This window comes from Protopterus annectens, chromosome 12.part0, assembly GCF_019279795.1.
Source record: "Protopterus annectens isolate FY-2018-M chromosome 12.part0, PAN1.0, whole genome shotgun sequence".
Taxonomy (NCBI): Eukaryota; Metazoa; Chordata; order Ceratodontiformes; family Protopteridae; genus Protopterus; species Protopterus annectens.
Genome location: NC_056746.1, coordinates 217,610,026 through 217,628,633, shown reverse-complemented (window position 1 = coordinate 217,628,633; position 18,608 = coordinate 217,610,026). Strand labels below are relative to the sequence as shown.

Below are 18,608 nucleotides of genomic sequence, written 5' to 3'. Positions count from 1 at the left end.
TTATTAAACTAGTGCTGGTTGTTGTGAGAATCATTTGAGAAAAAACAGCAATTTGTAGGATCTCAAGCTTACCACTTCCTGTTACAGAGCTTGGGGTCCACCTTAAACTTCCAGAAATCAGTTCTGACTCCTTCCCAGGATCATATTTTCCTCAGCTGCAGGCTTCGGATATGCTGGCATCCCTGCCTGCCTCAAAGCTCTGTCTCTAATTGTCATCTTCAGTCCTTTCTTCCTCTGGTGTCTGCCTCAGCCAGGGAATTTTTCAGGGTTCTCAGGTGCATGGCTTCCACCATTCCCATGCTCCTTCTCGCCATGATGCATACGAGAAAGCCTCAGTGGTACCTCAAGTTGGTGTGGCTCCAACATTGCTACCCCCTGGACTTCTTGTTGCCATTCCTTCCCCGTCTCGCATTTGATTCATTAACTTTTTCTCAATCTGGGGCTTCCTTTTCATGCTCCATTTCCAACTCAGAAGCTCTTTATAGACTCATCAGATAGGGGTTGAAGTGCCTTCTGGCCCCCTCAAGGTTCAGGGATTTTCTGGCTGCCTCATCAGAAGTCAGACCACATCAGTATAAAGGAGATAAGGTCTCTACTTTTCGCTCCTCAGACTTTTCATTTCCTCTTTCACTGGGCTCCTCAAAGTTTTCACAGAACATACCAGTGATGTGGTATGTCAGCAGGCAAGGGGGTACAAGAGCCTATCTTCTTTGCAGGCTAGCTCTTCAGGTCGCGTATCTAGTTATCCAGTATCAAGTGAATATTCAGCAGTTTACTTTCCTTCAGAACAAAGTCTAGTGGCAGACTCTCTGAGCAGGTCCAGCACACAAGCTGAAAAATGCATGCTTCACAGAGATGTGTTCATGGACATTGTCCACTTGTGGAGTATTCCTCAGGTAGACATTTTTGCCTCCACTCTGAACAGACAACTTCCTCTATTCTGTTCCAGAGTCCCAAGTCCTCCAGCTTGGAAAGTGGATGCCCTGTCTTTTCCTTGGAAGGGGATGTTTCTGTACACCTTCCTTCCCTTCCTCTGTTACCACGAGTCTTGCACATGAGTAAGCAGGACTCTCCCAAAATCTTGCTAGTGACTCGCTTTTGGCCTAGACAACTTTGGTACCCCCTTCTTTCTCACTTGACCAGGGGCAGTCAAAACAAGTTAGCCCACCAGGTGGATCTTCTCATACAAGACAAAGAATCCCTGGTCCATCCTCGCTTGTCCACTCTTCAGCTCATGATGTGAGTGATAGGGTTTCGATTCCTGTCAGGCACCTTTTTTCTGAGGATGTGCTTTGGGTTTTGCAGGAAGATAGAAAACCCACTACCAGGGAATCATATATGTCCAAATGGAAGCAATTTTCTGACTGGTACCTCTCTCGGCATCAGGATCCCCTGTTAATGGGGACTCACCTGGTTCTATCTTATTTGTGTGATCTGCTTCATGCTGGGTTGGCATATTCTTCAATTAAAGCTCATCTGTCAGCAATTTCTGCTTGTCTGTCCCTGACTCCCCCCTCTGGTCTCTAGATTTGAAGTCAAACAATTTCTTAAAGATGTCCATATTATTTGGATGAAACTGAAATTATTGACATATCTAAGCGGCTGTTTATTTCCTTTATCCCATGATTTTGGCTTTAGCTGTCTAAGCAAAACATCTCTTTCTGGACTTGTAAGGCAATTTCTTTTTGTTCTTTTCATGGAAAATGTTTTTGCCCATCGGTAAAGGCACATTCTGCTAGAGCAGTTGCCTTCTCTGGTGCTTTTTGAAGGGTCTGGATACCAGTTCCATCTTTGAGCCTGCTACTTTGGTCCTCTGTTCATACTTTCACTAAGCATTACAAATTTGATGTTATTTCCAGGGCCAGGGCTATCCTGCATGAGTTTGTGGAGGGCTCTTCTCAGCCTTCCTCCTCCCAGACTGTTTCTTGAGGTTTTGTACTCTTCCTTAGGAAGAAGACTGCAACAGTGATGTGGAAGGACATAGTACAGTTGTGTAAAATCTTACCATAACAGTAGATGTCCTTCCATGTCACTGTTGTAGTATTCACTCCCTCCCTCGTAGCCCCTCTGTTCTGTCTCTTGCCCTGTACTTTTCTTCCCCTCCTGGCCGAGGGGCTCATTTTCTTTTTATTTTCTCTCCTTCTCGATGCACATGTTATCCTTGTCCCTAAGGGTAGTCTGTTCCTCCTGGGGCTTTTTCATTTCTGAGTATGTGCATCCGTATGTCACCTTTATGCCGTTCATCGTGCTCGGGGGGCATACATATGACGCATAATGCCTATAAGAATTAGAGGATATGGTATGTTGGCCAGATAAGTGTGATATAGTTATAATTTTCACCGTTATTTTCGTTGTATGTTTAATGTCCTTCAAATTATTTTAGAGTAGAACTGGGGAGCATGGGGTCATGATGCCATTGTGTGCATTGATGGGAGATGCAAATCCTGTCAAGTGTAATAGGTAGAGAGTGAAATAATCATGTAGAGGAGAGTGCTATACTAGAGGGCCCTCTTGATGATAAACAAATACGGGAAATATTCTTTCTCTTATTTATGATGAGCACTTCATGCAAGTGTGCTTTCTTCTTTGTTTGTGTTAACATACTAGGCTGTTAAAAAGGATAAACTGGATGAGAATCCCACCCACTTTCATTTATAAGTTCTGACCTTGATCAGATCATTTCATTCTTTGGGCAGTCAGTTACTGTTGAAAACTGAACCTTTGGTCCCAGTTTGTTTGTTTAGTTAGCAAAATTAAAATTAGGTTAATGTGTATCATACCAGGCACAATTAAGTGATGAAGGTGAAAAAATTTTGGATATGTCCGTACTTTCTTTTTTTTTTTTAGACAGTTTATTTAAATGTAGACTGCGCTGGTGTCTGGCACCATGCAGATTACACTGCATTGCATTAGCAGGGCGCACAGTGTTTTCCACTAAGTGTATGTAGCTTCACAGATTAAATTGACTGTGTTAGAAAAGACGAATATACAAAAATGATTTTGACACGCAACAAAGGTTGAGTATGTAGTTCCCCACTTACTATTCTACATGTCATCTAATTTCCTACCTAAGAAGGAATGAGTTTTTCCCCTGTTGTTGGAGCTAAACAGAGTAAAGCAAACATGTCCTGTACTTAGTTTGCACTTAAAAAGTTCCCAGCCTTCCTGTAATTTTCCATAATCATCATCATCATGTGTTTCCACAGATGATTTATCAACTACACTACAGGGTAAAAACTGTTCTTGCTTTCTTGTTTTCCCATATAACCCTAAAAAATTTAGGACGGCCATTAAAGAAATCTTAACATCCTGGCCATAAATTCAACACTAACCCCTCTCCCAGTAACTCATCACTTGAAACTGCAATACAGTTCATCTCTTATTTTATAGCTGGTGTAGCATCTCTAACCAAGGTTACCCCAACATCTAATCCTAGCCCTGCTCAGCAGCCATCCTCGCGTCCACTTTCACCTTCAAACCTGTGTTTACGTCCTATATAAAACTACTCAAACCATGCTATACTTTAGCTGATGACTTTCCAAGTGAATACTGTAAAATAGCAGCCAGTAGCATTGCCTGTCCTGTCTCGGTCCTTAAAAACAGGTCAGTCCAGGAATCCCACTTTACCTCTCTCTGGAAAAGACACATTATCCCTCTGCATAAAGGAGGAAATTCAGCAGGGCTGTAGCAATCTTATCCCCCCTCTCTAAAATACTTGAAAATGTATTCAAAAACAATTGCTAAACTATCTCCTGCTGGAAGAACTGCTGTCCCCCATGCAATATGGCTTCCATCCTTCTCGTAGTACTGATACTGCATTTCTAACTTATATAGATTCAGTAAAGCTAGAAATAATGGCAAACTAGTCTTCTCTTTATTTCTATACTTGTCTGAAGCCTTCAACACAGTTTTTCACAACAAACCTCTACTTCAAATTTATAAGTTTGCTCTCAGACCACCCTTCTATGGTTCAAAAGATAACCTATCCAGTAAAATAGCACCCCACCCTCTCAGTACCTCCAAGTCACCACCACTATACCACAAGGCTCTATCCTTGGTCCCCTACTCTTTAACATTTTTACCAACACTTTCCACATACAGACACAACAGGCCTCCATAATACAGTGTGCAGATGACTCCACACTGATTTGCACATTTGACAAGTGTGGCGCACACCAAAAAATTATTCCGGAAGCTTTAACAGCAATTTTTTTCCCCAAATGCATCTCCCATGAAAAAACGTAGTTCTTTTTCTTTATAATACAACAACTGAAGTCACTTCTCATTGCAGATTATTAGGGATGATAGTGGATGATGATCTTAAATTTGACCTGCGTATACAAAATTGCATAATGAAAGCTCATCTAAAACTAGTGATGCTTTAGAGAGCCACCAGCTTTCTCACTGACACAACTAAAGCTATACTTGCCACTACTCATCTCCTCCCCTCACTTCTTTATGGTACTGTGATCCTTACTAACCTTCAGTAAACAAAAATAATACTTGAACAATGCTATAGCAAAGTTGATACATTTCCAGCCAATGCCCCTTTCAGAACCCACCACTGTATAGCACTAAAAGCCTAAATTGGTTAGAACTACCTATCAACTAATTATATATATATATATATATATATATATATATATATATATATATATATATATATATATATATATATATATATATATATATATACAGCTTCTTACCGCCTATAAAATTATCCAGAATCCATCTGTTTGTCCAGCACTAAGGAATGTTTTACACAACTGTATCCCTAGTCTATCATTATGAACCAGTAACCAAAAACTCCTCTCTGTCCGCAAACCTGTCAAATCTGCTGGGCATTGTCTGTACTTGTACCATGTTGCTGAAGCCTGTAACTCCTTATATCTGTCCGTCTGGTCAGTACTCTCCCTCCCATCCTTCAAAACCATTCTGAAAGACTTCCTAGCTAAAAGCTGCGTCTGTTCTTGCTACCAAGAAAAACTATATCCCTAAATGTGGACAAATACATTTTCGTATTATACATCTCCTTACTCTCCCTTCTTAACTCACTTCCTTAGTTCTATTAATTTCTCTCCCCTAACTTTCTCTCAAAATATACCATGAGCCTTCTTTTCTCTCGCTTTGCATTGCAATTCCTGTTTGTATTATACTAACTTACCTTTAATTTCTCTCTAAACTGGCTAAAATTTCTCTTAACTATTAAAGCGTTGTTATATAACTTGTATCTATCCTTAACCAATGTTTTCATATTATGTCTAATTTGGTATAATTATTTCAACTGTATTTGTTTTTTGTATTATTTTTAGACTGTAAAGTTATTATTATTAAAATGTTTTGTAATATTTTGGAACTTTTCTCTCTGGACCTCATTGAAAGTGTGCTCCTACCCAGTTGGACTTTTCCACTAATCAAATGTCAATAAATAGTAAATAAGTATAGAACATAAGAACAATAATTGCAAACATAATTGTAAGGTTGTTTTCAATTGATATTTAATAAGGTGCATTGTTGCATTAAAGAAACTGTATTAAGAAGACTGTTTTTGGATTAGTATAATAGTGATAAAAACAGCCAGAGGTTGTAGTATCGTGCATTTATAGACTGTGCTTAAAGCATCATTTACAGTTTTTGTTTTTGTTTTCCCAGCATGTCAGAGATGTTCGCCGTCTGCCTTTGCGGTACTGGCTACTTGTCCTGACTATAATGTTCTTTTATAATGGTGTGTTTCCATTTGTAGCTGATGCCAGGTAAGATGTAATATGTTTGGGCTATTGCAGGGTATAGTATGTGATCATCTGTTTGTGCAATTGTGCATATATGAGGTTCAGTCTTGCCCATTTCTTGTTATACTGTATACTGGTTCAAAACTAAGTCTTCCCTGTTTCTCTCACAGACATATTGACAGTACTGAATTTGGTTTTAATTCCACTACTTCCACTTAATATGCTTCATATCCCTACGGCAGCTCATCCTAAATATAACTGTGAACCTTCAGGCTGTTAATGCATTCCTGCCAAATACTTTTCTGTTGACTTGCATACCTGTACAAGTATCTTGTTAGTTTGATATTGGGAAATAAATACTTCTAGCAGTATTTCCTAGAACATCGAAACAGTACTAGGCAAGCAGTCACAAGGACCATAAGATGCCTAGTCATATACTCTTTTAAACTGACAAACTTAGAAGTTCTTGTCTCCCTTTCAGACACTTAGTAGTGTTCACCTCCCAAATCAGGCAGGGCTGCACATGATACCCTGGTGCTAATGTGTGTCCATTCATCCATTTATCAAAGAATAGCTTTAAAAGTAGACAGAGTAGTGTTTTGTTTGACCTGTAGTGGATACTTAATTCTATAGGCTGAAAGTACACTGAGTCAGGATCATCTCTCTCCATCGACTCTTACAGGAATGTGGACTTGCCATAAGCAGACCCTATGACACAGAGAGCAGCACCCAATGCAGTGAGATTATCCAGTTTAATTTAAGAGCCTGGTTGCTAGAGGGATGTTTAGATAGTGGAGAAGTACGGGGGATTATGGGTTGGCATAATGGTTAAAGTTTTTAAAATATCAGTGTCAGTGGTGCAATAGGTATTGCAGTCACCTTTAGTGTAGAAAGGTTGTGGGTACTAATCCCACGTGGAGCAGACTGAGTGTTGATACTGCCATGCAGCATGGGGGGGGGGGCTGCACTCCTATGTGTTGCCTTTCGCTGACATAAATGTTCTCCAGGAAGGGCTGACACAGGCATACAACTGGTGTTAGAGCCATGGACTAAAACTAAATGCCAAGAAGTACATAATAGTATCCTTCAGGAAGTCCTCAACCCCTGGTAACAATCATACTGACAACATACCCCTTAGAGTTGATGCAGTAGTCAGGGACTTGGGGACAAACATAGACAGTAACCTAGCCTTTGGCCATCATGTGTCTACAGTAGTGAGGAAATCATTCTATTTTGAGCAACTTATGGCATCTTTGTCGTAGGAAGTCATTGTTCCACTGTATTCGGCATTCATCAGACCTGTCATTGAGTCCAGAACCCCCTTTGGTATGTACCTAACCAGGCATATCTAACAATTTGAACATCTACAAAGGTTCCTCATGAAAAGAATACAGGGAGTAACATGTCCTATGCAGACCGCCTCAGGGCCCTATCCCTGTATTCTGTCTCTTACAGGCTGTTGAGGGGAGATCAATGCCTGACGTACAGGGCATTGCCAGACCTCACTGTGAAGGTCCTCCTGCATATCCACAAAACAAACGGCACCAAAATTACCCATTCTAAAGACTTAAACATTGCCTTTGATATAAATAGGACCTGCTGGAGAGACCGGTATGTATCCTCTGGAACAAGCTCCCCATCCATGTGAAGCAGAGTTCCGCTCTAATCCAATTCAAGTGTAACTTTGACAGTTGGATAGAGAACAGGAAATACATTCCTAGTTTGGCACCTATGTCTCTAATGGACAAAGGCACCCTGTAAATGGTTAATCTCACAGGCTCCTGCGTGTAATTATCTCATCACCCCAGCCTCTGCTTACACTTATCAAGGTTACCAGAATGTGTCTCAGATTTGGGATGCATGTCCAGGCTTAAAAAGCCCCTGTGGTCATTAGCCTAGTTAACACCTGTGAACCTATGAGTGACCTATAGATAGTTGTTCTTTCAGTGGCTGTTTGTAGAAATTTATATTGCTTTTTGGCATACCCCAATAGAAACTGGTGAACTGGTAGCAGGCAGACAGCAGAGTACAATAATTCAGACAGGTACCCGTAGCAGGGCAGATAGGTATAATCACAAGCTGCATCCCTCACCGATGCCACTGCATGTTGGGCATTTGAGAAGGGAGCAGAGTAAATAGGGCATTATATAAAGCTATTCTGCAGTAGCTTCCTTAACTAAGGACAAGCATAAAGCATTCTTTAGTTATATCCATAACGTAAAAGGAAAGGCCCAGATTTGTGCCAAACTGGTAGTTAATGGTAGCACATATACTGAGCCTGTGGACATAGCTAACCTGTTGGCCAACAGGTTCTGTGAAAACTTCACTCCCCTGTCCCTGCCACACTTACCCCATGACATCCCTACCATCTGTCACCTGTCTTGTATCTCTAATGAGCAGGTCGTAAACACAGCCTCTGAGGCCAAAAACACAGCATCTGTGGGACCTGATAACATCCCACGCTGTGTCCTTCATGGCCCCAACAAGAATTAGCAACACCATTGGGTACTCTTTTCAATCATAGTCTAAGCACCAACTTCATCTCAGCTGAATGGAATTCTGCCAGTGTTGTTCCCTTGCACAAAGGTGGTGCTTCCACTGACCTTAGGAACTATAGACCTATTAGCCTGACTAGACTTATCTGCAAGGCCATGAAGTGAATCATCATGGACCTTATCATCAAAGATATAGGTAATCTCCAAACACTTGAGCCTACTCAGTTTGGATTTGTCAAAGGGAGATCATGCCTGCTAAACCTGGTGAACTTCTTCAAGACGTTCACCAAGGCTCTGGACGAAGGGAAATCTGTGCATACAGCCTACCTAGACTTACCCAAGGCTTTTGACACTATCCCCTACTCTGGCATCATTGACAAACTCCCCCAGCTAGGTATCAGAGAGAAACAGTCATAAAATATCAGGATTTGCAGGCAGAAACAAGAGCAATGTGGAAGAAAGATACCCAGACAGTTCCAATAGTAGTAGGAGCAACGGGTCTTATAAAAAAGAATGTACAATCATATTTAGACATGTTACCAGTACATGTAACCCCATACAACTTGCAGGAGGAGTCATTACTGGGCACATTGCAGGTGCTGTGAAGAGCACTTCTGGCTGACATTAAAGATTGAAACAATATTAATTTCATGAACTTTAATCGTACTTTGACTTGGGAATAGGGTCCATTCCCATCATGGTATTAGAAACCCAAAAGACTTTGAGAAATTAAAAGAACTAGGTGTCAACCCTTATATGGTTAGGTGAGTGCGCTAACTGGCTGAGTGATAGAACACGCATAGTCAAAATAGGGGAGTCCACTTCCAACAGCAGACCTGTAACCAGTGGTGTTCCACAGGGATTAGTCCTGGGACCTCTGCTGTTTGGAATCTATTTCTCCGAAGTACAAGCAAAAAGTAAAGGTCTGTGGCTGACAAAATTTGCTGATGACTGCAAACTGGGAGTGGTCATGGAATCTCCAAATGATGTCAACATTCAGCAAGAGGGTCTTAACACAAACAAATGATTGGTACCAAAGTCATGGCCTTAAACTCCATGCAAAAACATGTATTATCATCCCTTTCGGTACAAGCAATGTTCCTGCTAACTACCACATCAATAGCAACACCCTAAGTATGCACTCAGTGATGAGAGACCTGGGCACACAGGTTGACAGCAACCTTGCCTTTGATCACACTGTCTCCACAGTGATAAGAAGGGCATTCTATATTGTTCATCTCATAAGTAAGGGCATTGTCTCCAGAAAAAAAGTTATAACCTTCCTTTCCCCTCTTTCTTCATCAGGTTAATAATAGAGTACAACGCCCCTTCTGGTATGTACCTTTCCAAGTACCTGCAGCAAGTGGAGAGACAACAAAGGTTCCTCACAAGGAAAATTCAAGGTTTTCAGCATCTGTCCTACGTGGATCATCTGAAGTCACTGTCACTTGATTTTTCATAGACTACTCAGAGGCGATCTCTGCCTTGCATATAAGGCAGTCTCTGACCCTGCTTTATTGTAAATGCTGCATATCCGCAAGTCAAATGGATACACGAGTTACTCGCTCTAAAGACCTTAACCTGTTATGTGACATTAGTAGAACCTACTGGAGGCAGATTCCTCTCCCAGAGGTTACCACACCTTTGGAACAGGCTCTCACTTCATGTCAAACAGAACACTTCGGCCCTCTTCAAATGCAGTCTGGACGATTGGATGGGTAACCATAAATTCACCGCGGGGGGGGGGGGGGTCCACCTGTGACCCTCTTGGATAGGAGCAATAGGTGCTGATTGTGGAAATGAGAGTAGAACTTGACTAGACTTGTAACTGCCCTAGGGCCATTAGCCTAATAACTTCCTGTAATCCTGTGATGACTTTAGGAGTAAACTTCTTACCTTTTGTCCCTCACAGGGAGCAAATGAGATTATAGGTAGTTGATGGGCCTCCCAGATTTTGCAATGGGGAGCACAAAAATTAAAATAACTAAAAGTGATCGTAATGTAAACCTGCTTTTCCTAACAACATTTATTTTGCAGAGTTCAGCTAATTTGATTAACGAGCAGCACTTCCAGTCCTGGTTGTTATCTCTTTTGCAGTTGACTGTTTTCTAGAGGACTATTCCCAAGTAACTGACATTGTTTGGCTATTTGTAGTTTATGTTTAAATGCCCCCATCTATCTGTCGAATGCTTAATTCATCATTTTTCATGAAATGTTCAGGGACATTACTGGTATAATTATCTATAATGCACACTTAGATTAAACCACTACTTCCAAGTACAAAGAAGCAGGTATAACTTGAATGCTGATTAAAAATAATTTTAATGTGTTTACAGTATAACGTATACAGACTTAAAAACTACCCATTTTTATACAAAAATGCATACTTTTTTAGAACTGGAGTCACGATTGAATTAGGTTTTCAATAGCTTTTCTGTCCCTGTTCTGAAGAGACCTGAAACCTACATTTTTATTTTCAACTGACTGCTTTGTGTTTGCTGCCTTTCATAAATTTAAACAAGACATTTTGACCTGAATTTGACTTTTAACTTCAAATGATAGTCTCTCTCTCCTGTTTCTAAACATTATTTTTTGAATTTCCAACACAAGACCACTGGATGTTCAGCCTTATATTGCTTATTATATGATGTACTAGCTAATATGTGAAAAGTCTCAGAACAAGTAAAATTCATATATTGTATTGTAATGTAAAATGACAACAGCGTTTTTTTTTGAGAGAGAAAAAATGTATTTTTTGGTTCTCATTTCATGAGAACACATAGTGGTATAATAACTACATGCTGAGTTTTATCCGTCTAAAATGTGAAATGTACATGTTTGTTGTGAACTGAATGACAAAAAAAAAACAGCACCAAACTGGCTATGTAAGACTGCTGCTGTCTAGTAGTACAAGGACCATAGCTCTGAAACCTTTTGAAATATTAGAATAAATTTCTCAGATTAATATTTTATAACCCTCAGGTACTGAATGCACTTAAGCTGGTGATTGCAGGTATAAAAACATACACACACACACACACACACACACACACACACACACACACACACACACACACACACACACACACTTGTTGTTTAAAAGCAGTATTATTACAGTGAGGCAGTAATGGATGAGGATATCAGAATTTTATTCACTAGAAAGGACAAAACTAATGTTTATTTCACTTCTAGCAAATTGAAAATTCATAAAATCAGTTTCCATTGGGGCTTCTGAGTCACTGTTACATTTCTCCATTAGGCCATGCCCCTGTGCCTCTCTAGTAATGACAGACTGTGTGCCCATTCAGAATTTCCGGGTATATGATACCACTGAAATGATTCAGTTAACAGCTCAACATTTCTTTGAAAGTACAAATAATTGGCAGCTTTGCTATGCTTTGGGAGTGAGTTGTCAAGAACTGCTTTGTAGAACATCCTTGATTTTGCATAATTAAATTCCACAGTAATGTAACTTATAGATGTTCATCGTGTTACCCTGCTGCTGCAGTCATCACACTTGGGTTATCCTGCCATCAGGCGGTCCCGCAGTCGGCCCGAATTCCAAAGTCTTGGTCCGGTGTCGGTTGCTGTCGCTTCTTCCCTGATGTCAGTGCGTCAGGGGTATATAAGAGGTATCCGACGCCATTTTCTTCAGTCTTTCTTGCCGCGCGGTGCCCGAAGCAGAAGCAGTTCGCAAGTGCCGGTCTGCCGACACCTTAGATTTTCAATTTGAATTTCAGTCCGAAGTCTTCAATAAAGCTAAGTACCCCATTGGGAAACATTTTCTTGCCTCAGTCTAATGTCAGAAAAAGTTAACAATTGCATTTCTTGTGGGAAGCAAATACCTCATAAGGACTTCCATTCCTATTGTATTCCTTGCCTAGGCCCAGACCACGACGTCACAGGTTGTCGGTTTTGCGCTAGGTTTAATAAACGCACTATCAAATGCCGTTTTGACTTCGCACGGCATTATTTTGGTAGGAAATTCAATTATATCATGCCGTCAGAGCAGCCGACGACCGCTATTCTTAAAAAACGCAAGGATAAGGACAGGCAGCCTAGGAATAAGCCAGACCACGAGGCCTCAGCTGGGCCTGTCGCCGGTTCTCTGGTTTTCAGTGAGGCGCCTACGCAGCCCCTGATGACCGCAGAGCTGGAACCCCAGACAGCTGCCGACTCCCACGCGGAGTCTACTAGGCCGACGCAGCCATCTACCGACACCGGAGCAGATTTAGACACCAGTGCAGAGGAAACACCTTCGGTTGCAGAAGGTGTCTTCAGATCGACTACTCTCACCATTAATCTTATGCAAAACTTAAAACTCCTTTAAAACCTAAGAAAACTGTTCATCAGTCTACAGGTCAAGGCCCCATGCCTAAGAAACAGATGCTTAAGATGGCTGAAGATTTAATTACTCTTATCAGGGGTTCCCATCCCCCTCCTGATAAAAGACCAAGACAAGAGGAGGATTATGCATCCTCTGACCAGGTTTCTCTCTCCTCAGATTCTTCTGAGGAACAGGATTACACTTTTCCACCTTATGAGGATTCTGATGCTGAAAACTCTATTCCCTCAGCATCTCCCCCTGAAGACTACTCCTTTGGGGAAACATTACATACCATGAGGGAACATTTCCACTGGGAAGGCCAGGATTACTCAGATTCTAAGAAAAGGCTCCGAGAGTTCCTTCTATTACCCCAGCACAGACCTCTTGCTATTCCTCCTGTTTTAGATATTGTGGATGATGTCCACTTGGAGTCTAGTTTAAATCCAGACGCTCTACCTCCTGCTCCAGCCAAACCAGACAGATACTACAGAGTACCTGACTCGCACAAATTCCTTTATAAAAGCCCTGTAGCTGACCCAGAAACCATATCCCAGGGTCCTAAGGGAGCAAAGGCTTCTATGGCTAAAAATCCTGTGCCCTCTCAAAGAGTTTCCAGAGCTCTAGGTAGATGGGGAAAGAAAATGTACACCTCTGCAACTCTGGCTATGAGAGCATTAAATTGTCAGTTTCACATGCTGAAATATCAACAATTCCTGATGTCTCAGTTAAAACAAAAAATGAGCACACACTCACAGCCTGAGTTCAAGGAAATGCAGGATCTGTTGCATGCAGCTGAACAGGTGGGCAAGCATACTTTATAATGCGGATTTGATTCACTGGAAGCTTCCTGTAGAGCAGCTGTTACTGGCTCAGTCATTCGTAGACATGCTTGGTTAAAAGAGCAAACCCTCCCTGACCATGTTAAAGCAAAATTATTAGATGCACCTTTACAACAGGATGTATTATTTGGTGTCAAAACAGAAGAGGTTTTAAAGAAAATGGAGGATAAGGCTAAATCTATGCAAACGGTCAAGGATTTCTTGCAGGTACAACCCCCTCGCTTCAGCAGAAATTGGCCAACAAAAACTTGGTCCTTTCCAGCATCAGACAGTTCACAGAGGGGCAAATACAGATGCCCAAGGGGCAGAGGTCAGTCACAGGGCCCTTACAAACCTCGCCAATGGGGTTCTGCTACCCAGAAAGGAGGAGAAGACAGGCCCCAAGCTAACAGAAGGCAGACACAATTACTTCATCCTCAAACTACCAAGCAATTCTCTCCTGGCAACACCCTTGGGATGAAAACTAGCATTTTTTGCAGACAATTGGCACATTATCACAAAAGAGAAATGGGTTCTAAACATTGTCTCTCAAGGATACAGATTACACTTTCCTACCTTAACAAGGATCAAAGGAATGCCAAACCTGCCACCAAATCAATGGGCAGAGGCACAAAAACAAATTACAGCTCTCATGAACATGAGAGCCATTCAACAGGTGCCTACACAGGAGCAGGGACAAAGATTTTACTCAAGACTCTTCTAGTTCCAAGAAAGGACAAAGCATGGAGACCCATTCTGGATCTTTCAATTCTGAACACCTATCTGCAAGTACCAAAATTCAAGATGCGAACACTACAGCAGCTTCTTCCCATGCTGGGCAAGAATGCTTGGCTAGTCACTTTGGACCTCAAGGAGGCATACCTGCATGTCCCTATCAGACAAAATTGCAGAAGATACCTACGCTTCATTGCAGGTTCAATGCATTACCAATTCTCTGCACTGCCCTTTGGCTTATCTACTGCGCCCAGGGTCTTCACAAAATGCCTGGCACCAGTAATTGCATACTGCAGACAAAGAGGAATTCAAATATACCCATACCTGGACGACTGTCTTATTCAAGCAGAAAACACGACAAGATAGTTGAGGTAAAAAACACACCTTTATAAAACACAAAGCTTTCAGGTACAAGACCCTTTCTCAATGATAGACACAGGTATATTAAAATCAGACATTTAAATACACGCCCAACACATCACATGACCCGCAGCCAAGGTCATGTGACTAATGCAATGAAATGCTTACATTACTTATAATTTTAAAACATAGACAAATAAAATAAAATAAAATGAAATTCATGCACGCGTGCATATTAATACTTATTCTTGTGTGCTTATATTTATATACACACCTATATATGTACATAAATGCATAAACCTATATTACTTTTATTACTTTAACTTAGTGTGTTGTATTTTTATTAAAACAGGTTTTATGGAAACATCAAAATTTAATCCAGGGAATGTATTAGCTGCTAGCCTCACTATCCACTCGTATTCTTTATTATCTAAATGATTACATAGATCCCCTCCCCTAATAGAGCTAACAACACATTCTATTACTCTGAACTTAAAACTGTGTGTAGAGCCACAATTTAAAATATGCTTAGATAAAGCATTAGTCTCCACCCCCTCCTTATACTTGATTTGTGCTCTATGATGCGCTCCTTAAGTTTTCTAGTCGTCTTACCGACATAGAAACAAGCGCATTCATCACACGTTGCTAAATAGACAATGTTACTGGTCATACAAGTTGCATGACATCGAAAAGTAAATATCTTCTTGGTGACAGGATGAACAAAACTACTAGCACATTCTAAGGAATCAGCTTTCTGTTTATATATGTCACTGCAACAACTACAATTATAACAACTAAAGGTACCATTGCCTAGTCCACTGGGGGAAATAGCTTTCACACATTCAAAATCTTTATAAGCTAGAACATTCTTAATAGTCCTCATGTTTCTGTATGTGAACAAGGGAATTTCACCTACAACTAATCTAATGTCTTCCTGAGCTAATAGTACCTTCCAGTATTTCCTTATTATAGTTCTAATCGCATATGAAAAAGAATTGTAAGACATAATAAATCTCACGTTAACATTTCTGTTCAATTTTTCCATTGGGGAGACAGCATCTGTACTTGTATTCAAAAATATAGATGAATACGTGGAATTCCTATTAGATACTACATGTTCTCTAGCTTCTACCAGCATGTCTTCTGGGTAGCCACTTCTTCTAAAGTCTCCACATGCCTCATCAATTTGTTGTAAACACTTAACATTATCAGTGTTTAACCTACTAACTCTTGCCAATTGTCCCCTTATTATACCCCTAAAAATATGGGGTGCATGCATGCTAGACGCATGCAAATATCTTCCTGATGCGACTTCCTTCCTAAAGACAGAAGTGTTAATAATATTGTTCTCCTTGGTTAAAGAAATATCCAGAAAATTAGCAAGTGTCTTAGAATAATCAACCTTAAAATGTAGAAAGGAGGTAGTATTATTCAAGTATGTAATATAATCCTGCAACTCACTAGATGTTCCTTTCCATAAAAGAAAGCAATCATCTACGAATCTCTGATATAGAACTAAATTCTCATTCAAAAAGGAAGTTCCATTGCTAACATAAGACTTCTCCCATTCATAGAGAACAATATTTGCATATGTATTTGCTACCGGGGTTCCCATAGCCACCCCCGTTTGCTGCAAATAATATTCCTTATTAAAAATAAAGATATTATTTTTTAAGACTATATCCAACAACATGCAGATATTTTCTATGTGCCTAACAGTAAAAGTGGAAGAATGTCTTAAAAATTCCCTTATTGAGTTTATGCCATATTCATTTGGTATGACAGTGAATAATGAAGTAATATCTAACACAACCATGTATATATTCTGACAATCCATGTTCGATCGCTTCACATTTAAATACCATGTTCTAAGTTTAGTAAGAAAATCAGTGCTATCTTTAAGAACAGTTTCACATTTAACCAAGAGTGGTTGTAGCTGCCTCTGTAAATACAAAGAGATAGGTTCTGTTATCCAACCATTTCCTGAGACAATTGGTCTCATAGGTGGATTTTCACACGACTTATGTACCTTCGGAATACCATATAGTTGGGGAATGATAGGACTAGAAACGGTAAAAAAATGAAAAAGATCCAAAGAGATATCACCTGACAACTGTAAGTCATATATACACATGTTAACATAACTAATGCACTTTTTTACTTCGGTATATTGTATCAGTTTATATGCGGTAGCATCCCCAATCAAAAATAATACTGAACTTATGTACTTACTCCTATCCATCAGAACTATAGATCCCCCTTTATCAGCCTGCTTTAATATTACATCAGGTTCACTTCTTAGTTCAGACAATGCTTTATATTCATCATAAGAAAGATTGTAACACCTATTAACTTTTCTATTGCTATACACATGTCTTATTTCAGTTTCACATAAGTCATTAAATGCCAGTAAAACTGGAGCATATACTGGTACAAACGTGCTACGCCTTTTGCAAGCAGTAGAATCATAAGTATCACATTTAAACATCACTTTTAGTGCTACAGATCTGATAAACAATTTTAAATCAGTTATGACTTTTACCATATCTTCCACACTTGTAGGTATGAAATTCATACCTTTGCTCAAAACAGAATAATGATGGTTATTCATAACAAAGGAAGATAGATTTACTATGCCTGCTACTGCCTTCTGGCTAACTTCAATTGCTTTGGGGGACTCTCGTTCTTCCGTTTATTGTCCTGCATTACGAAATTGTTCCTGTGTTTACTTCTTCCCCTCGACGTAGACCTCGAGCTGGTAGAGCGTTCTTTAATACGTTCCGCTTGCTGCAGTTGGAAGGGTTTAAAGAAATTACCTAAAGTTTGTTGCGAACATCGTAAAGACAATCCAGGCCCACCTTCATTAATAGCTGTAGGAGCCGTAGATGCAGAAGCAGGTTCAGTAACTGCACAAGCCGTAGTGCTACTTAGAGTTGCCGCGCCCTCTATGATGTTATCATTATGTGGATTGGATACCAGTTCTGGCTCTAAATTCAAGGCATTAGTTGTTAACACAGGAAATTCATCCAGAGAATTTAAAGGTGTAGTGTATGCTTTCTGCTTCAATGTCGTAGATGCATGATCGTTGTTAAAATTATTGGATTTATTCACTTGTGAAACAGTTCTTTCAGCTTTAGGCCATGAGAAAATGTTACCTAATTGGTAATCTCCCATGTCACGTACAAGTTTTCTTTTTTTCACGGTTTCTAATCGATCATCCATGGTAGCCAGCCTATCCAACATGGACTGATAAACAGTTTGCATGGATGAAAAACATGACAAAGATAAAAGTTCATCTTCCAGTGTGAGAATTTCTTTTTTCATTTCATTCTCAATGTCACTAAAAAACTTATTCATAAGTACCATATAGTCATGGCTTAACTTCAAATTTAAACACTGCCACTGTTTTAAAAGCTCAGATACGTATTTCCATATGAGGGAATTTTTAATACCCTCAAGCCACGTGGTGCAATACCTTTTTCCAAAAAATTTTTAAAAAATAATATCTTTATTTTTAATAAGGAATATTATTTGCAGCAAACGGGGGTGGCCATGGGAACCCCGGTAGCAAATACATATGCAAATATTGTTCTCTATGAATGGGAGAAGTCTTATGTTAGCAATGGAACTTCCTTTTTGAATGAGAATTTAGTTTTATATCAGAGATTCGTAGATGATTGCTTTCTTTTATGGAAAGGAACATCTAGTGAGTTGCAGGACTATATTACATACTTGAATAATACTACCTCCTTTCTACATTTTAAGGTTGATTATTCTAAGACATTTGTTAATTTTCTGGATATTTCTTTAACCAAGGAGAACAATATTATTAATACTTCTGTCTTTAGGAAGGAAGTTGCATCAGGAAGATATTTGCATGCGTCTAGTATGCATGCACCCCATATTTTTAGGGGTATAATAAGGGGACAATTGGCAAGAGTTAGTAGGCTAAACACTGATAATGTTAAGTGTTTACAACAAATTGATGAGGCATGTGGAGACTTTAGAAGAAGTGGCTACCCAGAAGACATGCTGGTAGAAGCTAGAAGAACGTGTAGTATCTAATAGGAATTCCACGTATTCATCTATATTTTTGAATACAAGTACAGATGCTGTCTCCCCAATGGAAAAATTGAACAGAAAT

At 39.9% G+C, this 18,608-nt stretch overlaps 1 protein-coding gene across 4 annotated transcripts in view; it reads left to right on the top strand.

Moving 5' to 3' along the window:
- MFSD1 (major facilitator superfamily domain containing 1) overlaps positions 1-18,608 on the top strand; it is a 336,629-nt gene that overhangs the window by 188,465 nt on the left and 129,556 nt on the right. For all 4 annotated transcript variants that reach the window (XM_044089276.1, XM_044089274.1, XM_044089273.1 and 1 more), the window contains one exon: positions 5,653-5,753. In XM_044089276.1, coding sequence (XP_043945211.1) covers positions 5,653-5,753 — 101 coding nt within the window. The remainder of the gene's footprint in view (positions 1-5,652; positions 5,754-18,608) is intronic.